At 38.8% G+C, this 27,127-nt stretch overlaps 1 protein-coding gene across 3 annotated transcripts in view; it reads right to left on the bottom strand.

Annotated features, from left to right (window-relative positions):
* The window catches only part of APBB1IP (amyloid beta precursor protein binding family B member 1 interacting protein), a 127,026-nt gene that overhangs the window by 66,079 nt on the left and 33,820 nt on the right, over positions 1–27,127 (bottom strand). For all 3 annotated transcript variants that reach the window (XM_026490296.4, XM_026490295.4, XM_057304714.1), the window contains 5 exons: positions 18,263–18,334; positions 13,356–13,443; positions 9,644–9,936; positions 6,758–6,835; positions 585–744 (listed from right to left, as the gene is read on the bottom strand). In XM_026490296.4, the coding sequence (XP_026346081.2) occupies positions 585–744; positions 6,758–6,835; positions 9,644–9,936; positions 13,356–13,443; positions 18,263–18,334 (691 nt within the window). The remainder of the gene's footprint in view (positions 1–584; positions 745–6,757; positions 6,836–9,643; positions 9,937–13,355; positions 13,444–18,262; positions 18,335–27,127) is intronic.

Below are 27,127 nucleotides of genomic sequence, written 5' to 3'. Positions count from 1 at the left end.
AAAGAACTGTTCTGAGTGATCTTAACAGTGAGAAGGAGAAGTAACAAGAGTATATCTTTAATTGCCTTTTTACTTTTTTTTTTTTTTTTTTTTTTTTTTTTACTCCATCAATTTTTACCAACTGTCTTCTGCTCTTTGGGGCTGAGCTTCTTCAACTAGACAAAGTGAGTGGGGATGGTGGAAGGGGAAATGAACATTGATATGTGGTAGACTTATGCTATAGTTTAAAGAAGAAAACTCTACAGAGATATTAGCTACAGATACCCAGGCCCTCTCACAATCTGCTCACTTTGCTAAGCATGTAGTAAGAGGTATCATCCTGTCACTTTCTTTTCCTTATGGAACCACTAGAGAAGTGGCAATAATAATGCTGACATCCCCCAAGGTATGGCCACTTGCAACACTCCGAGTCTCTTCACCACAGAGAAATGAAGAGGCAAGCACTGAATCTGACGTAAGGAGAGTGATTTATGGCAAGTCTTGATAGCCTTGAACCAAATTCTTCTTAATAATACACCAAAACCCATCATAAAGCAAACCCGCAGGTTTTTGGAGCACAGTCTATCACGGGGGATGGGACTTACCAATTTGCAGTTCTGTGTAGATTTCATAAAGACACCAGTCTACGTTGCAGTCACAATGGGTTTTCTCAAAAAGGTTGTCTAGAACATCTCGGGCCAATTGCCGCTCATCCACCATCAGTGACTTAGTGCTGTTATCGTTCATGTGCACCTTGACAACAAGCTGAGGACAGAGCCACAGAGCAGCCAGTAAATTTCAGCAATGGGAGAAGGCCATGGAGATTAAGGTTTCAAAGTTGCTATTGTTTCTGTGAATTTAAGTAAGAATGTGTCCTGCAAAGTCACTCAGTATGAACTCATATGCTCAGTACTTGTTTAACGTGCTAAGAATATAGAGGTAGAGAAACCAATTTACAAAAACAAAACAAAACAAAAAAACCCCACACATAATAAAGTCCTTGCCCAGCCTTCAGACACTCTGCATTCTGGTCAAGGAGACAGAAAACAAACAGAATCAAAGAAGTGTTGACTTCCTGCTTTCATGACATCTTTCTGGCACTTGTCCAGGTTCATCCTGGAGCCCAGAAGCATGTCTTGATTGAAAGTGTATCTATAATAAATTCATCTCTTTTGCTTAGCTGGAGCTGAGTCCTATTTCATGTAACCCAAGGGTTCGGCAAGCCCAAGCTGGTTACTTTACAGTTCTTCTGAAGGTCAAGAGTACAAGCGACATAGCACCACTGTGAGGTCTTACGGAGGCCGAACGGGCAATGGCACAGCAGAACACGTTTGAGATTAGAGGTGGATTAAGCAGAATGAACGAAGACTGAGAAACCAGCTATTATGGAGGCATGCAGGCAAATTAGTGAACAAATGTACTTTTCATTTCAGTTTATAAAAATTCTACTGTACTGATTTCACAGTCAAATTGGTCATTATCTCATTGCAAATCTGGAGGGTTTGATGAGAGCAGAGTTTACTTATCTTCAATAAGGACATAGGATTTCACTGCTTTTTCCCAGGCAATTTGGCAAAGTTATTAAATCTTCTGACTCCCCCACCCAGAGAGACCATGATTCGGATGTACTATAACAGAATTAATTCATGACATCATACAGTTAGGGTCTGGATTTTCTCTGACACCTGTGTATTTGTAGTGTATTTCTAATTATGGTAGTTGCTATTCATGAGTGCTACCGGTTAAAACGGTACTTTATATCCAGTCTTCAAAGGAACACTGGAAATGGGCCCACTAAGCCTTAGTTTACTACACGCATGCTTAGGGACGATTTCCTACAACTCCTTCTAGGAAGACCTGTGCTTTTATTTTATTCTTTACCAAGATCACTGATCCTACCTAATTAAGCGGGAAGTGGGTTTAGTTACAGTCAGTCAAGTTAGAGTCTATCTTTGAATGCAATGCCAGAAGGAAGTGTTGCCTTTCCCTTTTCGGACAACATTGCCTGACCATCAGGCTGCGGTGCCTGTAACTACACACACTGTACCCACCAGCAGAGAATGCCTGGAAACATCGTCAGCCAGAACCACCTGGTACTACTCTTGCTTACATTTCTCTTCTAATTTGAACAGAGAAGTGTGAAATAGTTAAGGACAAATTCTGCCTATTCTGTTTGTCTAGGGTTGGTGCTGGCTACTCACAAGTGAAACTTATCACTATTAAAAATGTGAATAGATGGACTGGAGAGGCCATAACAATTGGTAACATTTCTTCCTCCCCAAAAGTTTGGGTTAGGTTCTGAGCCGCTGAGAAACTGCACCTCCTGTCCCACTTCCACCTGATCTGATCTTGAACACGTTCTGCAGTGAACAGAATGAGGAGCGCAGTCTCTGTGGACTGTTATGCAGAGTTACAGAAAACAACAGAGGGTTTGGGTGGAGATAGAAATCTGGGTGACGGTCTGGCAGGGACCACAAATTGAAGCACTCGCATATGCCTTCTCTTCTCAACACCTGCACACAGACATCAGGGTAGTAAACGTGCATTTCTTTTTTTGTTTTGTTTTCACCATTTTTTAAAATAATTTTTATTTTGTTATATTAGTCACCACACAGTACATCCCCAGTTTTTGATGCAATGTTCCATGATTCATTATTTGCATATAACACCCAGCGCACCATGCAATATGTGACCTCCTTAATACCCATCACCTTCTCCCCAGGATCATTCAAATTAGACCTCTACTCCAGGCTTGTCTGAAGAATACTTTTTTCTCCCTTGAAAACCTAAAAAACCTGTAGCCCAGAAACCTCTTGTTGGATAGTTGCTTTTTTTTTTTTTTTGTATTGTATGTTTGTCTTTTGATATATTTAAAATGATAGGCCCAAGTGCCACAATGTCAAAGATACACTCCTCTGACCTGAGAAATGAAGCATGGAACGTTGCACAGAAAAACAGAAAATCCTCAAATAGCGGGCTTTACTATGACTTATTTTCTGTGTGTGGAAGGCATATCCACTGCTCTCTGCTGAGAATTATTACTATAGAGGAGCTACGTGTCCTAAGAAACACTGCCAATGTTAGGATTGAGAAGACTTAATTTCCCCGATGGAAAAATTTAATGATGTTTGACCACATTTCATTTTTGCATAGGTATTCTTGAGAAAATAAAACATATGTTTGTGTTTTGTTTTGTTTTTATATAGAGACAAAAACCTAAACCACATAATTCAGCAGTGATGAAAGGCTGTTTTTTAATTTTTTCTGGCAGAAATTGCAAACTAAATTTAATCCACATGCAGTTATGAATATCTACAATTACAGAACTTAGAAAATAAAAAAAAAACAAGAGAAGGCTGGCGACTTTTAGCAAGAAGAAGTTATATTTACTATTCTTCACAGCTTCTGTCACATTTACAAGCTAAAGAGGAGCTATACCAGCACATAATATTGTTAGATCCCAGTTACATGATTCTGCAAGCAGAACGCTTTTCATATCTACGCTGTTTCGTAGGGGGTAGAATGATTGAATCAAACCTCCCCTTTCTAATCTGTTACAGTAAAGACTTTATGATTTTTATAATTTCTCCCTTTTCTTTTGCAAGTTGTTAAATAAAAAGAATATCCTAGCCCTAAATCTTCTATACTTTTCTGCTTCTATGTTAAAATGTACACATGGAATTGTTTTCCTGTGTCACAGAGCTTTAAAGCAAACGAACAAACATGAAATTCATGAGTTTCCTGTTCCAAAAAGCTTTGTAACGTAAGCTGTGTACATCATTCGCAATCCAAACTGATGTCAACACCCCACAGAAGACTTGAGGGCCAAGTACTGCAGACAGACTTGATTTCCACGTCGCACGTTATGTATGAGCGCATCTTAGTTACTTCAGTAATGTGCAAGTATGTCTCGGTTATGCTCATAGGCTTTTGTTTTAAGAGATACATTCGGAGCATCTGAAATCAGACCAAATATACAACTTGGCTTCTTAATTTTCTCTCTTTTGCCACCGATGAGAGTGGCTTCTGTTTTACATCTTCTTTGTTGAATGAAAATAGGTTGTGCTTTGTGTTCACTGCTACAATTCACCCACCTAAGTTATGGAGAAGTTCTCTAGCTTTCTGATACACTGCAGGAAACAGCTGCAATCTCCTACCGGTCTCTTGACCACCAGCTGAAGCAAATCGACTGAATAAGCTAATGGTCCTACCTTTTTATCTAACAACTTCTCTTTTCACTTCCCCTCTGAAAATAAAGCCAATGTGGCCCCCTTTTTATAAACAATCCAGTGGTTTAAAATAGTTTAAATAATTACGAGTTTTCTTTTTACTCATTTCCTTTTGTGTTTTTATCTTACAGGTAAATTCGGTGACTCAGGGCAGCTCACGTTTATGGATGGTGAGCTACTGCTCTGGATGACAGGCCACCCTGCTTGTCTTCCTTCCCCCTACAATCCATTCTCCACAAAGCAGCCAGAATGATCTTTAAAAAGCAGATACTATCCCCAATTAAAAACCTTCAAATGGCTTCCCAATGCACTTATAATATATTCCAGACTCTTCCTTGGGTCTGTGAGGCTGTGTGGCCTGGCCTGCCTCTCTGACCTCAAATCTTCCTCCACTTTCCCTCCTACTCAATGGCTCCCTGAGCAAGGGCCACACAGCCCTGCCCAGGATGCTCCCCCACTATGCCCCTGGGGAGCTGGCCTCTTCTTGCTGCCAAGAGCTTTGCTCAAGTGCTTCCTCTCAGAGAGGCCTCCCCATCACTAGGTCCACCTAGAAGTGACTCGGGCACTCGCCATCACTTTTTTCTGCTTTACTTTCTTCCTAACACTTATTCACCCTCTAGAATTTAACTCTACATAGGCAGGGGCCACATCTGAACTGGTTTACCTCTGTAAACCTAGCACCTGTTCTGTGAGATGGGGATGCATCAGGGAAGAAAATACAAAAATTCTCGGAAGAACAACTGTGGGGGTGGGGAGGGGAGGTAGGCAATAAATATGATAAACAAGTAGAGTGAATATCATGATGGATGGTGATGATTACTGAAGAGAAAAAGAAAGTAGTAAGGGGTGGGAGTACTGGGGGTGCATGTGCAATGCCAGATAGAGAAGGCCTTACTGAGCAGGTGTTCCTCCTAGGGGAGGAACAGAGAAAACCCACTGGAATCTGGGGGAGAGCTTTCGAGGCACGGCACCATAAAGTGCAAAGGTCCTGAGGCCAGGGCATACAGGAGTGTTTGAAGAGTGAGACCAGGTAGTGAGACTGGGGTAGGTGCTGGGGCACAGTGGGCAGCCAGACCACTTAGGGGCTATAAGTTGCTGTGAGGATTGGGCTTTTCTGTGTGAGATGGGGTGCCGTAGGAGACTTTAGCATGGGAGGCATAAGAAGATAGGACGGGAACTGGAGCACACACAGAAACATGACAGTTCATCCACAGTAACAGGAAAGACTGGATTATTTGTCTCAGGTGCAGGAAGGCAGGAAGGTAAATGTGTCAGGAGCTTATGGACCCTTCCTTCTGAGTGCTTCTATTTTCTCAGTGCCACGGGCAGCAACGTCATTAGCTGAAAGAATGTGGATGAGGAAAGAGGTATTGGAGGTTTTAAAGGAGAGGACAGATAGAAATTGTTTCCTCAGTTAGCGGTTAGCGGGTGAGTGAGTGCGCTGTTGGGGAGCCCAGAAAGTGCTGAGAGCCCAGGAGAGCGGGAGGAGAGCTGGATTTAGGGCGTAATAAGGTGAATACGAGGGGAGAGAAGGGCAAGGCAGCCGAGGACGTGTGATTTCAGTAACTGACCACAGGATTTAATCACATGTAGAGAACTGGGAAGAATAATGGTAAAAACGTTCATGCATGTTTAGAATGAATGGGACCAGACTGATCTGGGAAGGCCCTCAACGCCTGGATCCAGGGATAGACAAGGACTATTTACTATCATTGAAGATGTACTGAACACCTTCATCCAAGGAACCATGAGAGGTGCTGTAGGAACATAAAGTCTAATGCTCTTCACCCAACTAGAAGTAAAAAGTTCTTACGTGGTCTCAGACATGATACATGCTTCAGGAACTGAAATAAGACTGTTTCATCTTTCTCCTAAGTAATCAAATTAACTATTATTAACACCTGTTATTAGGTATGTGCTTCTACTGAGGTTAAATACATGTGTTTCTGTTATAATATATGTGTTCTTGGAAAACCTATAGTTTACAGAAAACACTCAATAAAATTGCTGGCTTATTGGGAAAATAGGATTAAGCAGGTCACTCAAAATTTATGCAACTTTGAACCCAGAGCGCTAGCCAAAACAACATTTGGGATCTCAGGACATAACCAGGACATCTAGGGCGGGCAGCAGGGCTGGAGGCTGCTTCAGGGGTTATGAAAATTGCACAAAAGCAATCGTGGAAATGCTAAGGCGAGGCCAACAGAAGCTGAGCTCTGACCCAGTAAAGGCAGGTCCAGAAGGTGGCACCACTTGCTATTACAGGACAGATGAGCAGAACCCAAGAGGGTGCGCCCCCAGGGGAGGGAGCCCTGGGAGTGGACACTTGGAAGCTTCCACATTTGCAGTAACATAGGTCCCGATTTATCAGTCACAAATAAGCTAACTGATGTCACAGAACGAATAACCGTGTAGTTATCTTTGCACTAAAATTTTTAAAAATTACAACTATTTGGAAAACACCACTTGAAATTTTATTTACTTTTTATCATTCAGGATAGTACCATGTTATTAATTTAACTGCCCCATGCATAAGTGATTCCGTTTACCTTCTTGACCTTGGCCTCCTTCAGTTTTTCCAATGCTAGCTTAATTTTATCAGCCTTGGCTTGGGCTGCTTCTTCTTCCTGTAAAACAGCAAGACATTCAACACAGTCCACTAGAGAATAGCAGTGAGGAACTACCCATGCCATGGCTAATGTCTTAGTTACTTATGTTGACAAAAGGCTGGGTTAGGAGGCACCAAATTTCACATGTTTGATTTTCAGAATTTAAATGACTAGAACAAAAATCTTCAGCCCAAAGATGAAGGCAGTCACCCTTCATATCTTAGAAACAGTAACTTCAAAGATAAAATGACGACTCTAAAAGAGCTTCACATATGTAGTCCACAGAAATCTCTGAGTGGCTCAAAACTTGGGTCTAACCTCAGGAATCTGCTGGCGGCTCTCAAGGGATTTGAGCAGCCCCTGAAATTATACACATTCTTCAGGATCAATGTGCGTTTTCTGGAATTCCTAGTTTTTATTTGATTCCTAAAGGGGTACTTAACTTCCTGAAAGTTAAGACTTAGACTCAAACTTCAACTTATAATTTAGCAAGAAAACTCTTGACAAACACACATGAGTAGGCAGAAAAGAGACCGAAACATTTTATGAGCTTAAAAGCCCTTTGATTTTTATAAGTAAATATTCTAAGACTAGGTTTATTAAGGCTCTCCTACCTATTTATTTATTTATATTTTTAAAATTTAAATTCAATAGCAAATACATCATTAGTTTTTGATGTAATTTTCAATGATTCATTCGTTGCGTATAACACCCACTGCTCATCACATCACATGCCCTCCTTAATGCCCATCACCCAGTCACCCCATCTCCCCGCCCACCTCCCTTTCCACAGCCCTCAGTTTGTTTCCCGGAGTCAAGAGTCTCTCTGGTTTGTCTCCCTCTCTGATTTCCTCCCATTCGGTTTTCTCCTGCCTGTTTAAAATGATGAGGAAATGAGCTGTTCTGGTTATATTCTAATTACTTGGAAGCAGACATATATCTTCTTAAACCAGTGATTCTTAATTTTTTTTTTGAGACACAAACCCCTTTAAGAATATGTTGAAAACCATGAAGCCCATAAAGCTTTACATGTGCGTTCAACTTTGCATATACTTTCAGGAAATCATGGCTTCCTTGAAATCTTCACGGACACTGCACTAAGAGCCTCTGCTCTTTAGAATGGCAGTTGTCAAAGAGACAAGAGAAAACAAGTGTTGGGGAGGAGGTGGAGAGAAAGAGAACCCCTTTGGGCTGTTGGTAGGATTGTAAATTGGTGCAGCCACTATGGAAAACAGTACGGAAGTGCCTCAAAAAACTAAAAATAGAAATACCATATGATCCAAAAATTCCACTTCTGGGTATATATCCGAAGAAAATGAAATCACTCTCTTGAGATCTGCATTCCCGTGTTCACTGCAGCATTATTCACAAAAGCCAAGACATGGAAACAAACTAGGCGTCCATTGATGGAAGAATGGATAAAGAAATTGTGGTATATATACAATGGAATATATTTTGCCATAAAAAAGAATGAAATCTTGCCATGTGCAACAACATGGATGGAACCAAAGAGTTTATGCTAAGTGAAAGGAGTCAGAGAGAGACAGATACCATATGATTTCACTTACATGCGGAATCTAAAAAAGTTGAACTCATAGAAGCAGAAAGTAGAATGGTGGTTGTCAGGGTTGGGAGGGGGTGGGGAAATGGAACGATGTTGGTCGCAGGGTACAAACTTCCAGTTATTAGACAAATAAGTTCTGGGAATCTAATGAAGTACAGCGTGGTTACTGTAGTTAACAATACTGCTAAGAGAGTACATCTTAAGTGTTCTCACCACATACATGTGCATGCACACACATGCAGACACACAGGTAATGTGGAGTGATGGAGGTGTGACTAACCTTGTTACGGTAATCATACTGCAGTATACATGTGTATCAAATCATCACGTTATACACCTTAAACTTATACAGTGTTATATGTCAATTATAAAATAAAGCTGGGGAATAAAAGAGTCTCTGCTCTACATGGATCACTAATTTTTAAGTAATATTTCTACAATAAATACTCAATAGAACAATGAGCATGACAGAGTATGACTTAATAGTTGATTTATATTTAATATTTGTTCATTCAAAAAGCACTGTAGGAACTTTCAGGGTGACTAGGGTCATTTTATGAATACTGATCATCATTACACAGTATAACAGATGTGGAAATAGAGCTGGGTTCTTTAAAATATTTTTCAAGTGGCTTACCATAAGAAAATTCCTTAAAAGTGCTCCTTTTACTTTTATGAGATACATATTATAAGTTAATGTCCCAAATAATGATGATATGAATTTCCCAGATGTATGGCTTCCCAGTGTTCAGAAATTTATTAATACCGAGCACTCATCACCTGCCTGGTCTACAACAACTGCCCCACCCAACTACGACGCTACCAATGACTCATAGGTATCTTTGCCCTACTGAACAGAGCTGCCAAATTCAACAAAATTCCATTTAATTAAATCAAGATGTAAGGCATGCTTTCAATTCTTTATGTACCGGGTTAGACATGTATATATCAGTTCCACAGTTCATGCCAAGTTAATTAAACATTATCCCAAAAGGTTGAGTATTATCAGGGAATGTTGCATATGAATATAAATTTTAGCCAAGCTATAATAACTCCTGAATACGGCCCCAATAAGTTCTTTATACCCACCAATGTGTCTTCTATGGAGGACTCTGGCTTTGCAACGAACATACTCAGTATCCTCGTTTTTCAAGTATCTCAGAACTCCAGATACTTATGAACGTAACTGTCATTCTGAAGAAAGTCAAAGATCGTGGGTAGCAGAGGTCAAGAGCCCTGCCATCTTTGCCCCTCACACTTACCTGAGAGAGAGGTTCAGGAGGTGGTGGCGGCAGAGGAAGGTCTAACATGGGATCAGCTGGTGGAGGTGGTAAGTCATCCTCATATTGGCTAACACTAACTGCAGTGACATTTGCTCCATAACCAAAAGCCACTGCACCGCTGAAATCTGGTACCTCCAGGGATGCTGCATGATGCTGATTCTGAGAGGATTCTTTCTGTGCCTGGATTGTTCTCTGCTCAGCCTCGCTTATATCTGCCACCAGATCCGCCATGAGAGCATCTAAATCTTGGTCTTCCAGTGCATTTAAGGACTCTGATGGGGGAAATCATGGTAATGATCAAAACAATTTATACCTGGAAAAACTGAAAGGAGGTCATTTTTAAGAGTGATATTTGGGTACTGGTTGTCAGGGGCTTGGTGGGGGTGTGGGAAATAGGGAGAGGCTGGCGAAAGGGTGTAAACTTTCAGTGGTAAAGATGAATAAGGCCTGAGCATCTAATGTACCTAACATGGTGACTATGGTTGATAACACTATTGTATAAGTGAAATTTGCTGAGAGAGTAGAATGTAAATGTTCTCAATGACAATATCAAAGAGGGTAATTATGGTGAGGTGATGGATGTGTTAATTAACTTGATAAAGGAAATCCTTTCACCAGGGATACATATATCAAGCCATCACGTTGTACACTTTAAATGTCTTACAATTTTGTCAGTTATACCTCAACAAAGTTGAATTTCTCCCCCACCACCTCCCCCCAAAAAAAATAAAAGGAGAAAAATGTGTTTTCTACCCTCACAGATTAGCTATAAAGTCAGACCCAAACACATGATTAGCTTTCTAAGTAGGAATTCTTATATAATCTGGTGCAAGATCTGAGAGTTTTAGAAAAGTAGGGGAAGGGACATGTTGGAAACAGATGGAAAGGGACTTTTCCCCAGGCCTTAGGAGGACAGAATACCACTGATAAATATTCTTGGAAGAAAGTAGGTCTCAACCAACTGGAGCTGAATATGCTTTGAGACCTGTGGTAAGGATAGAGGCTCTGTAGACACACCATCCAACTACAGAAACTCTCACATTTAAAGAAAGAGCAATTAATGGTAAACAGTGGGAAATAAAGCACTAAGGAGGTTAAAGTAAAAAATAATTTTTTAAAAGTTGGGGTTATGTGGTAAAGACTTCATAAGATGGTGAGCTGAGAGTTAACTTTTAAAAAAGGGGCAGACATAGACTTTCAGAGTGATGGGGAGGGAGGACAGTTCTCATTGGAATTTCTTCCACGTGTGATTGGCGATCGGCGTGTGATCCTGAAAGCTGACCTATGGTGAGGCCTATGGGGAATGGGGTCAGTGAGCGGTGTTAGCAGAATGCTCTCTGATCAGGCATTCACTGGATAGCAAAGGTAATGAACACAGGATGGGCACGATGGAAGTGATGCACGAGGAAGAGGATTCACCTGCTGTGTGTAGGATGAACTGGAACGAGGAAATGCAGCCTACTCTGAGATAAGCACGAGGCTTTGTGAAAGAATTTACCGCCAAACATCATCATAATAAATACCACGTAACATATTGTACTCATGCTAATAGTTCTAGTATATAACACTTGGACTAAGGTCTGGATCTCCAATCCATGTAAAAAGTATTTATTTTCTTCTAAGCGATTTTTGCATATAACTTCATAAAATTAAATTAATTTAAAAATTTTCAGAGAAAACATATGTAGAACAAATGAAGCACACTCACAATTTCCCAATGCCAGCAATTACATTGTGACTGTTGCCATATAAGCAAATGATTTTAATCCTTTATAAAAACTTTAGGGTCAAAGTTCCCATAATAATTCTCATAGTAACAACTTCCAAAGCAAGTCATAATTCTAACTATATCTATACAGAACTGAGCAATACGGAATTGGGGAATAAGAATGACATGGATTCTATTTCATTTTACTGGACATTTCTCTTAGAACTTGGGATCCTATACAATTTTGACAATTTTCTTTAGGATCTTTATGGTATTCTCTGAATATTGTGACAGAAAGGGCATATCGGGGTACCTGGGTGGCTCAGTCGGTTAGACGTCTGCCTTTGGCTTGGGTCATGATCCTGGGGTCCTGAGATCGAGCCTCACATCAGGCTCCCTGCTAAGCAGGAAGCCTGCTTCTCCCTCTCCTTCCCACTTGTGCTCTCTAGCTCTGTCTCTCTCTCAAAAATGACATGGATTCTGTTCAGAAGTCTATCACTAACTCTCTGAATGACTTTGGGCAAAGGATTTTTAACTCATTCTAGCAATGTTTTAAGTGAAGACAGTAAAGAACTTATTTCTTTTCTAATTCCCAACACATTTAAATTTCAGTACATATCAGTACTTTTTAATGTTTTTGTCCTAGATCCAAATTGTGCCATTAACATTGCTTAACACTGCTATGCTTATATACTGCTGGGTTTCTTTGTTTCTGTCATTTTCAGAAATTTTTGGATACTAGGCACTGAGTGTTTAGAAAGCTTTAGTTTAGCTGACTAGAATTGCAGTTTTCTTAATTTTAATTGAATTGATTAAAGCTCAGCCACTGTGAGTGTGATGAGGCAAATCTGCATCATTTACATGTGCAAGTAATGTTATTTATTAAGGTCATACATTCCACCAAAGCATATTGCTTTTTTGAAATGTCATGAGTTTTACCATCATTTGTGATGGAATTGATTTACAGGAACAGTAAATTTATATGGCTAACAGAAAAGAAGGTGGGAAAAGAAGTCAGAAGAGATATATTATAATTTATCCAGTTACAGGCACTGGCACTTGAGGGTTTATAAAAAAATTATCGAAAATAACAGAAGCAAAAAAACCCAGTGAGTGACAGAAATAAAACTTGGAATTTTGGATTTCTGTAACTGGGCTTCTCTATAATTTTGTTTTTCATTTTTTTGGTGGGTACTGCCAGTCTTTGGAAAATCTTTTTCAAGAGTTGCAGTGAATTCTCATTAACTTGGAAGCAATTACTTCAAGATTCAGTGTAATTTGTTTTTTTTTTTAATGATTTTTTATTATATTATGTTAGTCACCATACAGTACATCCCCGGTTTCTGATGTAAGGCTCGATGATTCATTAGTTGTGTATAACATCCAGTGCACAATGCAATACGTGCCCTCCTTACTACCCATCACCGGTCTATCCCATTCCCCCAAGGATTCAGTGTAATTTGAATAGCACATGGGCTATTGTCTCCACACTAAATAAGAAGAGAGATTTTTGTTAATAAAATAATGTGACCATCTCAGGGAGGATAAAAAAGTGTCAGAGCAAATATATTATATATTAATTATGTATCAATTAAAACATATCTTGAAGCATCCATTCATATATTATCAATCATTTTGAAATGGATAATTCATTATTACCCTTGAAGGGACATTTCCTTATTAATAGTTTTTACACTACTGTATCTTATTACTCTCAGGGCTTAGTAATTAGGAGAAATTCTTTTTACTTAAAAAAATAGTTTTGATACTTTACATAAATGCAGGATAGTATTTCCTTTCATTGTAGGTAAAAATATCTTCTTTGGCCCCAATTTAATACAGACACCATAAAACACAGTCTGAAATCCAGGACTTTAAGATGTCCAGGTTCCTTACATTTTTGTTTTCAAATCATAGTTCTGTACAGATTTTAGTCATCATTGTGATCTCAAATTACTTAAGAAAAGAAACTATTATGCTTACCATTTAAATCTTTAAAACCCACACTGTAGTTAAATTCAGCTCTAGGCGGTTTGGGGTCAGGAGGAGGAAGAGTGTCAACTCCTAAACTCTGTGAAAATAGAGCCCCGCCCCCAAAGTTATTCACCATACAAACATGCTTGCAGTGTATTTTAATCATTAAGTCAAAATCATTTATTGTTTACACATTTTCTTTCTGAATATGTTCTTTAAAAACTGTATTCTTACATGAAAATGTTTTATGTGATTTTTTTTTCCCCTACAGAAAATTACAACTTAAAAATTGTTCTACAACATACGTCTTAAAGCTGGTCAACTGAGAATGATGAGCATGAGATAGTTCATTTTTATAAACTACAGAAAAAAATCTCCTGTAATGGTGCATTTGTGACACATACACTGTATGCAGTTCTGTGAGGTCTTTAGTAATGACATCAAAGAAAAGGAATGTCTAGTCACTTGGAAGATAAAAGTTGTTTCAGGATGAATCTGCCGTTAGATAATAAAATGTTATACTGTTATTCTTATCTAATAAAATTCTTGTTAAAAAGAAATTAAGACAGAATAAGTTATTAATTGTGTAAATAATGGTTTTTAATTGAAAAAGTGACTTCCTAGATGATTTAAAACCTACATTACAAATATAATCTAAATTTTCAAAAATACTTTGATGTCTATAGTTTGAGACGTGATTTCTCCCACTCTGAAACACGAACATTTTCATGACAGTGAGTGCATCCTCTGATGCTAATTTGATTTGGTCAGTAATATCCTTGTTCATGTCTTAAATTTCTGAAGGATAAGAATAATTACATGTTTGAGAATAAAGTAATGGGATATCCTCAATTATAAGTAGAAACAAAAAAAAAAGACCACTAATCAAGAAGTCAAAAAAATTAATCCAAGCAAATTAGAATCAAAGATAAAAGGTAGGGAAAAGTGACTGCAGTCCCAGAATTCAATCTGAAAAACAGAATCAACAAAATTGTGGAGAAGAGGGGAGGCTGACAGATGAACTGGAGGGCAAATACCAGAACAAAAAATTTAGTGAGAGAAAGTACAAAGAAATTCCTTAATGAGTTCGTTTGCTGTGACTAAGAAGTCTAATATCACAATTAGGGCACAATTAACCTTTGCTCAGGATATAATTTACTAGGCTATTCAAATAAATTAGAAGTAGTTCTCTAACAAAATACTAATACATAAATGTGTGATAAAACAAGCTTCTAGTAAAATGTAGAGAAGAGAAAAAAGAGAGGAGGCTGATTTCTAGAAGGAGCTCCTTTCATCACAGGAAAGCCATTCAAAGCCCAACGTGAAGTAAAGAATGTAGCATGTTCTCCATGTGTCTGGTGATTTTAGGTGATATTCAAAAACACAAACAATTAAAATTTAAATTACTGTGTATCTCTTTGGATGTTTGTGAAAAAATTAAGTAATAACATCTAACCTACTTGAGATAAAGTTTAATTTTATAAATCAATTAAAGACAAATATTAAGAAAAATAATAGGACAGATGGTTTGCAACATAGCAAAAAACATGAAGGTGATATGTGAATGACTAAAGATTGAGAACACTTCTCTGTATGCACTAACCTCTGAAAATTTATTTCATCAGAAGTTGCATAATGGTGATTTTCTAACTCTTCACTCCTTTCCAATGTTTAATTGGAATTCTATGATAAAGAAGAACTTTCTTGGGGCGTCTGGCTGGCTCAGTCCATTAGGGTGTGTGACTCTTGATCTTTGGGTTGTGAGTTTGAGCCTCACATTGGGTGTGAAGATTATTTAAAAATAAAATCTTAAGGGGCGCCTGGGTGGCACAACGGTTAAGCATCTGCCTTCGGCTCAGGGCGTGATCCTGGCGTTATGGGATCGAGCCCCACATCAGGCTCTTCCGCTATGAGCCTGCTTCTTCCTCTCCCACTCCCCCTGCTTGTGTTCCTTCTCTCACTGGCTGTCTCTATCTCTGTCAAATAAATAAATAAAATCTTAAAAAAAAAATAAAATAAAATCTTAAAAAAATAAAGAACTTTCTCTCATCAATTATTTGTTTCATCTGAAATATAGTTTGACTGGGACCATAGGAAGACAAAGATAAATGCTTGGTTCTCTCTCTATCAATTTTCAGAGTAATAAGTTAATGCTCTGTCAATTTCCAATGATGACTGATAGAGTAGTTTTGTTTTTGTTATTTTTGTTTATTCTTGGTATCAATATGAACTCACAGTTTGTTTTTTTTTTTGCCATGTTATATATTTAAAATTTTTTAATTTAAATATTTCCTTCTTTCTTTCTGGCTTTTGGGTGTCATATCTTGCTTAGGAAAGCTACCCACATCTTAAGATTGGATAAACATTTTTCTCATGTTTTCTTCTATATATATATTTCATATATTTAGATCTTTCAGTCAGGAACTCATTTTGATATAGGTATAAGGTAGAAATTCAGCTTTTGATTTTCCAGACATTAACCCAACACAATTTATTAAATAATTTTTTATTTGATTTTAATAATTTTATTAAATTAAATTAAATTATTTATAATAAATTCATAAATTTATAAAAAATAAATTTATAAATTTAATTTAATTTATTAAATTTATTAAATTTAATTTTAATAATTTTATTAAATACTTATTTAAATGCCACCTTTATTATATTTTAAATTCTTGTATATATTTGGATCTAATTTTGTTTCATGAATCTAATTGTAGCATTACCTCTTCTTTTTCATATTTTCATGGATATTTGTGTATTTAAATCTTTCTCATATAAATAGTGGAAATGGCTTGTTTCCTCTTCCACACAAAAATTCAGTTAATATATGTATTGGTTTCTAGTTTTACGTCTCTCTATGCATAGATATACATACATACACACATTCACAGTTTCTATGTGCATGATGTACATATATGTGTACACATATATATACAAACACATGCATATAACACATGCACATACACATAAATACGGAGAGAGAGATGGAGACAAAGAGACAGACATAGGGAATGATAATGCAAATGGAGTAACACATTAATTAATGAGAAATCTGGGAGAAAAGTAAATGGGAGTTCTTTGTATTATTCTTCCAACTTTACTCTAAGCTTGAAATTATTTCAAAATTGAGAAGTTAAAATCACATTATTACATTTTAGTTTCCTTTAATTTTGCTTCTTTTGGGAAATTAGGAAGCCTATGGTTAATCCAACCATTTCAACCACACTGCATCTTCAAAGAATATGCACAAAATTCGCAAGTGAAGATCAAAATACAGCTTTTCTAATGGCTCAGAAAATACTCAATAATCTCAAAGGGCACTTGATAATGGCTGGATTGAAGCTGAGATTTTAAACTCAAGGACAAAGCGGGGCCTTTCTGTTACCATGAAATCTTGAGGCCTGCCTGTTGGGAGAAGTGCATTAGCCAAGGAAGCCCTGTGACTACATCCACTTGAGCACAATAAAGAAAGAGCAAACACCATAAGGGCCTTGAGGAGAGACAGGGGCCCAAGACACAATGAGGGGTCCCCTCCCCACACTTGAGTTAGAGTAACAACACTCAGTTGTGGAACTATGGAAACCTCAGATTACAACCAATCAGAACAATCACAGGGGGTGCCTGGGTGGCTCAGTGAGTTAAATGCCTGACTCTTGGTTTGGTTCAGGTCTGATCTCAGGGTCCTGGGATGGAGCCTAGTTTTGGGCTCTGCACTCAGAGTGGAGTCTGCTTGGGTTTCTCTCTCTCTCTCTCTGCCCCTTCCCAACTCTCTCTTTCTCTCTCAAATAAATGAATAAATCTTAAAAAAAAAAAAAAAAAAAAAAAAAAAAAAAAAAGAACAGTCACTCTCCCAACTGGAGTAAAAGTAAGTGAATGGATGGAGATCACAGATGTTCACTCAAACCCTTCCCTTTCACTGGCAGCATAAGAAGTCCCCTCCTCTGCAGGAATGTGGTGACCATCCTAACACTCACTGTTAATCAGCACCCTTTTCATCTAAGTCTATTATTGTCTTACATTTTGTTTCTTCCTTCACAGAGTCTAAACGTTCTTGACTTTTACATGAACTATAAAGCAGATGCTAACTAAAATTGATTTATTTTTCCTGAAATAAATATTTTTAAAAAACATAGACTATTCCTCAATTATTTTATAGAAAACTTTAAGATCCTTGTCTTATTTAGGAATATCAGATTATTCTTACTTTTAATATTTTGTGAAGAAAGTTATGAGCTGACTATGCTCTGAATCAAAGAAACATTTATAAGAACACTACAAGACACACTAATGCTCATCTAACTTTGTAACCTGGGTCAGGGGTCCTCAGGTCAGCAGCCCCGGGGCTCCAGTTGGCCTGACAATGGGGTGATCTGCGTTAATCTAGTCCTGCCAGTGGCTTTTTCCTAGATGTGAAGCTTGTCTGAGTGGTCTTATGCTACTCTGAGAAAGATAAGTTCTTACAGACTAACCAGAAGTCACAATCACTCCCACTTACCCTTTAAAATGTAGCATTTCTTCAAAGATTGGTAAAGAATCTTACTAAAGATCGTGTAATTTTCTTGGCTCGTCTTTATATAAAAGTGACTGCAGGGGAAATTTTTCAGTGGTGGTGGTTGTGAAGGTTTGCTTGGGGAAAATTTTTCCATTGGCTAAATATTTGAACATGATAAGCACGGGAACTGCCATAACAGAATGTATGTGTGACCAATGCATTCAATTAACTGAACTCAGAGAGTATAATCAGGAAAACAGCTTTGTTTTATTCCCAACCACTGTTATAGCTACATCAAGAAGATATGATATGGTCAATCTCCAGTTGTTGTTGTTTGAAGATAGGTCTCTCATCAGATTAAAGTCAAATTCTGTAAACCTGTCTTTTACTAATTTGAAAGTTAAGAAGGGGTATTTACCTGGGTCAGAAGATCCATCTCTCCCAGCAAATTGCTGAACATTTGATCTATGTCTTCATTTGACTCACCCATCTGAAAAAGAAAAAAAAAACAACCAGATATAAGCAGTCTAATAAAAGCCTAGTCCTGGATAATTGTCCCACCTCTTTATTTTCCCCAAGAGCCCTATCCATGGGCAAGTAAGTCAAAAAGAGAAGGCTATGGAGAGAAAGGTTCATTTCAGACTAAAATTCCATGCCTACCTTCTCTCCAATTTGCTTGGCCCAAGACTGAATCAAACTCTAGGAACTGCTCAGAGCAACAGTTGGACTCTATTTTCTCAGACTAAACTAGTCTCTGTGGAGCCAAGTAGACAGAGTGAGTAGCTACAAAACTGGGTTGGCCAGAGATGGCGGTGGGGGGGGGGACTTAAGTTAGAACAAGAGAGGACTATGAGACAATGGGACAACCACACTCCTAAGTAGCAGACACACCTGAAAGAATCAGGTAAACACGCACAATGGGCAGGCAGGCCGGCAGGCATGTGTTTGGATCCAAGGAAGCCATTCAGTGAATGCTCAGGGTCTGACCGCACAAGGTGAGGAGGTGAACGCTCAGGTATGTGACAAGCAAGGCAGACACTGCAGGTGTCTCTGTGTGGAAAGTCCGAGTCAGGGAGGATGCAAACACAGCATCAGTGGGCAAAGGTGGAATAGCAAAGAAGGAAGATCCCATTTTGTGTAGTTGTTGGGCTTAGTGTTTATCACAGTGAGAGAAAGAAAGACTGCTGCAGATAGGTTCTGCCTCTGTTGGGGAGGTAAGCCACTCACATGTGGTTTTATTCCTCCCCAGTTGCTTACAAAGCATCTAACTCATACCCTTCCTTCTTTAAATTACCTACAAAATGGAGAAAAGAATGTATTTAAGTCAACAAAGTACTCATGGTTTCACACACTGTCCCCTCAAACAATTCATCTGGTATTTAAAATCTCGTCATAGGGGCGCCTGGGTGGCATAGCGGTTAAGCGTCTGCCTTCGGCTCAGGGCGTGATCCCAGCGTTATGGGATCGAGCCCCACATCAGGCTCCTCTGCTATGAGCCTGCTTCTTCCTCTCCCACTCCCCCTGCTTGTGTTCCCTCTCTCGCTGGCTGTCTCTATCTCTGTCGAATAAATAAATAAAATCTTTAAAAATAAATAAATAAATAAATAAAATCTCGTCATGGATGATTCATTTATTACTTTAATAAGAGGAAACTAGCAGGATAAACAATAAAATTCTAGGAATACCTATGTGAGTTTATTTTCATTAGAATATTAAGCAGTACAATGTGACAAAAAAAGAAATCCTTCAGATGAATTACTATTAATAGGGAAAGTTAAGAATAAGTGTATCATAGTGAACATTTCATAAAGTATATAATTGTCAAATCACTATCCTGTACACCTTTAACTAATATTTTATGTAAATTGTATTTCAATTTAAGAAAGAGTGTTAGCGTTAACACATTTTAAATTTTCCATAAGAGAAAAGTAATCCATTCAGAGGGGAAAAATAAATTTATTTGCTGACCTCAAAAGTGCCAGCCAGTGTTCCAAAAAACTCATAGAAACCCAAGATGATGTTAATAATAAGAACCCTGCCATTAAAGCTTTCGCTTAAATCATTAAATTCGGAAAAACACTAAAATGATGAAGAGTCAAGTCTTGAAAAGAAATGTGAAACGATGAGTCAGAAAAACCTGTTGAGTGCAAAGACCTTAGTTTCTCAGCCTGGACACACCACTGATACAGCGGGCGAAGGACGTGCCACACTGAATCACACACTGAAGATGGAAATGACTCAAAAAACCCAGCATTCTCATGACCTCTGCTGAAACTCTTCCTGCGTTCATCTGGGAAAATCTTGCCCCCTACCCTTTCATTCCCTTTTCCTAGAGTCTGTGTCTGTTGGTATTCAATTACTTAAAGGAGTCAACATCAAAATTGTGCTGTGAGTCTACAGGCATAAGTAAATCTGCTAGTGAATGAATCGTAGTTGGAAAGAATTGTAACCTTGGTGAAAACAGTAAGACATTTGAGTTAAAGGCCTTTATTAATATAAATTTAGATTAATCTGTAAATTCAATCATCTTCCATACTCATCCTCCCTACAAGAAAACCTTATTTTTTGAATGGACAGAATAAGAGTTACAGGGATGTATAGAGTGTATACAAATACACATATACATCGGCCCAAGCATGAGAAAATAGGGTTGTGTCTATTTGTATGTGTGGTATCCTCCAAAGGTCAAGATTCAAAAGAGAGAGCCAAAGAGAGAAAGAGAACACCCAGCCCTGAGAGCTCAAAACGTTATTTGGATTAGCAGTCCAGAAGAGCAAGGGTGGAGCAGCCTAAGTCAAGCAATGGATTGCAAAACAAGCAATGTGCACATCATGATTGGGTGGAATTAACATCTCTTTGTGAGTAGTAATTTCTGAGTTCCTTTTGGGTCTTGGGAAGAACAACAAGCTGTTGATTAAGAAAAACTGGAATAATACTTTATCAGATAGATTTGTTGTTGCTGTTGTTTTCTGGAGGCGAGGGAGTAGCTAGGAGAGGGGTGGGTAGTTGAGGCTACATATCCAGACTGAAATTCTGCCTTAGGAAGATTGTCTGAATGACAATGGAATTTGCCATAATGCTCAGTATTTCCTTAAGGCTCAAATTTCTAGGCCTCAGTTTTTATCCTCAAGTAGTTTCTTTTCTCCACATACATAAATTTCATAGATAAAATTCAAATATACATATTTTAAAAATCCATCCATTGTAATTCATTACAATGGATTAGCAATTCCACCCATAATTTTGGACCGAGATCAGAACCTTATCTTATCTGTCAGAGTAGCTTGCCTAAAAACAGCCTGCTATGAGCACTTCTATCGTTATGGCCTCTCTGGTGCATTCTAACTTGGCTAGTGGCCATTATTACTTATTAGTCTGATTTAGAAACCTTGGTCTAGTTCCTGACTCCTCTCATTCTTCCATCCAATAGTCAAAAAAATCCTGTTGGTTTTTCCTGTCGAGCACTCTCCTTTCCCTCATCCTCACTGTTAAGCCATGGTTCCGCCCCTCATCAGCTCATCTGACATCCAGCTTCCTGGATCCGTCCTCAAGCCTCACCACCATCACAGTGAATTTGAAATACAAATTTGAATGTGTCACTCTCTTGCTTAAAAACATGCTGTGGTGGGGCACCTGGGTGGCTCAGTCGTTAAGCGTCTGCCTTTGGCTCAGGGCGTGATCCCAGCGTTCTGGGATCGAGCCCCATGTCAGGCTCCTCCGCTGGGAGCCTGCTTCTTCCTCTCCCACTCACCCTGCTTGTGTTCCCTCTCTCGCTGGCTGTCTCTCTCTCTGTCAAATAAATAAATAAAATCTTTAAAAAAAAAAAAAAACATGCTGTGGTGATCATGATGAGGTAGAAAGAGTTCATGTCTTAGCCTGTATTTCAAAGTCCTTGATAGTAGCCCTTGACATTGTCTGAGAGGCTTTAAAAAATTCTCTATGTTTTTGTAATATGCGTCCCTATCCACCTATCCTTCATAAAATCCTCTTTATTATTCAAAATCCAGCTCTCTTGTCAACACTTCAGTGGTATCTTCATAGCCTGTAGAGAGATTTGCTGTCCATTGCCTTTGGTAACCATATCAGTAAATCCTGGCCCCAATAACAAACTTGATAAGGTATTAAGGTACTTCCTTAGGTTTGTTTCCTTGTCTGTAAAATGAGAGGAATAATACATAATTCATAGGATTGTTGTGACATGTATTTTATTTTATTTATTATTTTAAAAGATTTTATTTATTTATTTGACAGAGAGAGAGACAGCCAGTGAGAGAGGGAACACGGGCAGGGGGAATGAGAGAGGAAGAAGCAGGCTCCCAGCAGAAGAGGCCGACGTGGGGCTCGATCCCAGAACTCCAGGATCACGCCCTGAGCTGATGGCAGACGCTTAACGACTGAGCCACCCAGGCGCCCCGACATTTATTTTATTTTTTAAAAGATTTTATCTGTTTATTTGACAGAGAGAGAGAGACAGAGACAGAGAGCACAAGCAGGGGGAGCGGGAGAAGGAGAAGCAGGCTCCCAGGGGAGGAGCCCGATGTGGGGCTCGATCCCAGAACGCCGGGATCACGCCCTGAGCTGAAGGCAGATGCCCAACGACTGAGCCACCCAGGCGCCCCTGCTATTTTCATTATTTTTAAGTTAAAACAATAGCAGGCCATGTCCATTTTTTCAAGTAAAAAAAAAATCAGCCCACACATTACAACCACAGATACCAAAGAAGAGAAAATTAAAAAAAAAAATCTGTTCATTACAGGGATCACACTTAGTATGGGATAGGGAGTGTAGAATCCAGAAGCTCACAAATGCTGGTGGGAACTATGACGTAACTAGTATACAGTATGATTGGAAAATAATTGACAATATTGAATTCTACCTGATTCCTTCATTGTAGTTTTTTTTTTTGCAAAATGCAATGAAAGCACTTAATCAAGAGGAAGTGGTTCACAGAACAACACAGCACTTGGTTAAAGGTTCTTGCAATGTTTGGGGGTGGGGAGAAGCTAAAGCATAAAACAGGAAACAGAAGCGTCTCTAAACTTACACATAAATAAAACGATACTCAACAAAGAACTAAGATGAAGAAATCTCTTGGGCCAACTTAACAGGCTTTATAGTACACCTGAGATAAGTGAAAATTTTAAGAAATAAGCTAACAGTTATTAAGTTGGTAGGATAATCACTATGATCACATGAACAATACAGATCAAACACAACAATCGCTCACAAAGGAATTCGTGTGGACCTTGGGAATATGCATATGTATGGTTACACAAAAGGAACAGTCAAGACAATAGGGTTCTTTGGTAAGCAATATTGTGATGGCAAGCATTAGATGGAAAAAAAAATCTGTACCTGAAAAAGGAATCATGAAATGACATGGTTTATTTCAGTAATAAAAACCACTACAGAGGTGCTTTCAAAAGCCTTAGAATTTGTCACAGTGTAGAGTCAGATACATACACAGAACATGAGATGGGCTACCACATTTTTTTAAGGTATGATTTTTAAATGTATTTACTTCCAAACTGCTTTGCTCTAGAGTGAATGCAGGGTGGAGTAGGGCAGAGTGCAGCATTATGCTAGGTCAAGTCCCGGGGTAGGTGAAAAGTGAGATGTCTGAGAGACCCAAAAATATTTAACAGGACTAAGAGGTAAACAGCATGTAACACAGGGAAACAAACTCATATGCACTCAATATTCTCACTTCCATCTGTCCAGATGGCTTTTCTGTATCTTGGAGAGACAAGCTGTAGACTATTTTCACTTGGATATACATAGACTGAAAAGTGAATTTTAAAATCTTGAGATTTTCTCAAGTTGCCTTTTAAATCTATTTTGAACATCCATATCAGGAATGGGGAGCTGCTTTTGTATTTGGGATCTGCTGTGACATTGAACTAAAATGACAACATAATTCAGGGGTTTTTTAAGAGACAAAAATAGAAAATATATTCACTCATTTGTAAATTAAAACTATGGGCATTAATTTTCATACAGAAAACTCCTGTGAATATTTATCTATATGAACATCTCCTACTCCTCTCCATTTTCTCCTCAATCTCTCTTGCCATGGCTGAATGTTTGTGTCCCCCCAAGATTTATATGTTGAAATCTAATCCCCAATGTGATGGTATTTGGAGAGGTGGGGATTTTGGGAGGTAATTGGGTCATGATGGTGTAGCCTTCATGTTGGGATTAGTGCCCTTATAAGAAAAGATACAAGAGAGCTTGTCTCCTCTCTCTGCCCTCTGCCATGTGAGGATACAAAAAGATGGCCATGTGCAAACCAGGAAGAGGGCTTTCCCCAGACACCAGATCTGCTGATGCCTTTATCTTGGACTTCCCAGTTTTCAGAACTGAGAGAATTAATGTTTGTTGTGTGAGCCACCCAGTTGATATTTTTGTTATAGCAGCCCAACCCTGACCAAGACATAACCCAGTCGGACTTTAGTTCCCCCATGTCAACCACCCATGTGTCAACATTACCGATGACTTTCATGTTGCCAAATCCAATGATTGATTCTTAGCGTCTTAAAGAACATTTATCACCATTCATTGATCATTCTCTCAGAAATACTTCTTTCACTTGGCTTCCATAAAAGCTTTCCCTCCTGCTTTGCCTCCTAAGAGAGGCCAACTGACTTGAAACTAATAAAGCCCAAGCTTCAGGGCTCCTCATTTGTAAGACTGCATTTCTCTTCTAGCACCCCAATAGCAGTATGGAACACAGTTCTCATGCTGGAAAATAATCCTGGTAGTGGTTCCATGCCTTAGAGTGAGGCCAGTGAGCTGCCAGCCCTACCTCCACTTCCCCTGGACTCTAGCAAGAGTTGGACCCATAATAGATCTCATGGACTGTGGAATCTACCTTCTATTCCAAGGAGAAGATCTGAGGGAGACACTATCTACTCTACTCCTTGCATGGGGTCACCTCGACCAAGGCTTCATGGCCACCTTACATTGTCCCCAGGACCAGCCTAACAGTTGGAAGGTAGCAAGAACTGATGGCTATACGGTCCTGGCTGAGTGGAACCAGCTGCTTCCTGGGCCATTGGGAGCCATGGGGTGCCACGCCACAACTAGTGAGAGAATATACCTCAGTTCTCTGAGGTCTTTCTCCTGGGCAAGACACACTGCTAGAGGAAGAAACCACAGAGGAAGTTACAGATGAGGCCTTACCACTGAGAGCTGTGAGAACGAAATAAACTTTTTCTAAACTATCAATAATAAAACTAATTTTGAGCAGCCATGCTGGAGGAAAGACTAAATTATCTATTACCTCTATAGAAAATTGTATTTCAAATTCATCCTTATAGAGAGGGGTGATCAAAGAATATGCAGCCAAACTGTAGGAAAAAAATTGTATCAGGCAAGTAATGAGTAATAATAAAAATAAGTGTTACTTTTTGTATTTTGTGATGTTTGTGGTATGTGTTTTTTAAAAATTGGTAATTTGTTGAGATTTCCTTTCTCTAAATAAATATTTTCTTCTGTTCTTAACTTTTTATTCATAATTTTGTATTCTATTTTTAAAGAGAGTCTCCCTCAAATTGTATAATATTTAGGCCCCAGAGATCCTGGAACTGTCCCTGCCTACCTCACTGGCCTCTCATTTGAGCCATTGATTCCTGCCCCATTGATTCCTGATCTAGTTTTTCTCCTGGCTTCTATCTACATCCATTCCCTAGGAAACATCATGCTGCCTCAGGCTTTAAATAGCATAAACATGTTGCCAATTTCCAAAGTATATCTCCAACCCCAACTTCTCTCCTATTTCACACATTGAACTAGTACTTAGCACTGCCCTGTCCCCTGCCTCTCTGATTTCATCTCCTTTAACTCACTCACACCAGCCTACAGCTGTTCCTTGAACACTGTGAGCATGCATTTGCACATGCTTTCCTCTGTCTGGAACACCTGTTCCCCACTTACTTAAGTGGCTTGCTCTCCACTGCCATTAGGTCTTTGCTTTCATGTTCCCTCATTACTGAGGCCTTCCCTGACCTATTTCAAAATCAACTCTTTCCACAACTCCCATTTCCCCTGCTTATATTCTCTCTCCACTTACCAACTAGAATGTAAGCTACATGAGGTCAGGGATTTGATTGTTTTTGTTTACTGCTAGATTCCAGCAATCAGGGCAATGTAGATACACGATAGCAAATAGTTGTGCAGTGAGTGGATGAATAAATAGTTTTTAAAGATTAAAATGTAATATATTCCTTAGGCTTCACAAGGGCAGGGTTCACCTTTATATTTCTAGTGCCTGCCTTGTTCATGGAAGACCTTCAATAGTATCTGATGAATAAGTGAATGTTTTAAGGGACAGCAGTAGAGAAGAAATGAAGCTGGGGCGGGGGACAGATTGAAAAAAGGAAAATGACTCTACAACCATTTTAATGGATGGCAAGGATAAATGGTGGATGTTGACACGAATGGCTGAAAGATGGTTATGGAATGATACTGACTCAGAGTAACACCCTACTCTGCTAAGTCAAGCTCCAGGTAGGTGAGATGGCTAAGATCCCAAACTGCTTAACTTAGAAGCAGGACAGTAAGTAACACAAATGTGATCTAACTCTTTCAAAGGCTACACTTTTAAATGTAGAAATCTGGTGGACCCAACTTTAACCAAATGACCCAACTTAGGATCATTGATGAGACACCCTGACACCACTGTCCCTGATGTGATGTACTGAGGACACGGTGTCACCAGAATGCTGCTGCCAAAATGTTTAGCCTGAGTCTAGTAAAGAGGAATCAATCAGACAAATCCAAATTCAGGAACATTCTGCAAAACAACAGAGTGACTGGTTTGGACTCTTTACATAAAAAAAAGATACAGGGGCGTCCGGGTGGCTCAGTCGTTAAGCGTCTGCCTTCGGCTCAGGACCCTGGGATCCAGCCTCACATCAGGCTCCTCTGCTGGGAGCCCACTTCTTCCTCTCCCACTCCCCCTGCTTGTGTTCCCTCTCTCACTGGCTGTCTCTGCCAAATAAATAAATAAAATCTTTAAAAAAAAGATACAGGAATAATTTGGAAAATTTGAATATGGACTATATATCAGAAAATGCATTAAATCAATTAAATTTCCTGAGGGTGATAATTGTATCATGATTGTGTAAGAAGTCATTGTTCTAAAGAGATAAATAGTGAAAAAAATAGAAATATAATAAAATGTAAATAATTAGTGAATATGAGTGAAGGGAATATAGATGTCTGTTGCACTATTCTTGCTTCTTTGCTGTTGTTGAAGTTTTGAAGCTTTTCAAAATAAAAA

Source organism: Ursus arctos, unplaced genomic scaffold (genome assembly GCF_023065955.2).
Source record: "Ursus arctos isolate Adak ecotype North America unplaced genomic scaffold, UrsArc2.0 scaffold_30, whole genome shotgun sequence".
Lineage (NCBI taxonomy): Eukaryota > Metazoa > Chordata > Mammalia > Carnivora > Ursidae > Ursus > Ursus arctos.
The sequence above is the reverse complement of the archived record's forward strand: the minus strand, read 5'-3'. Positions and strand labels throughout refer to the sequence as shown.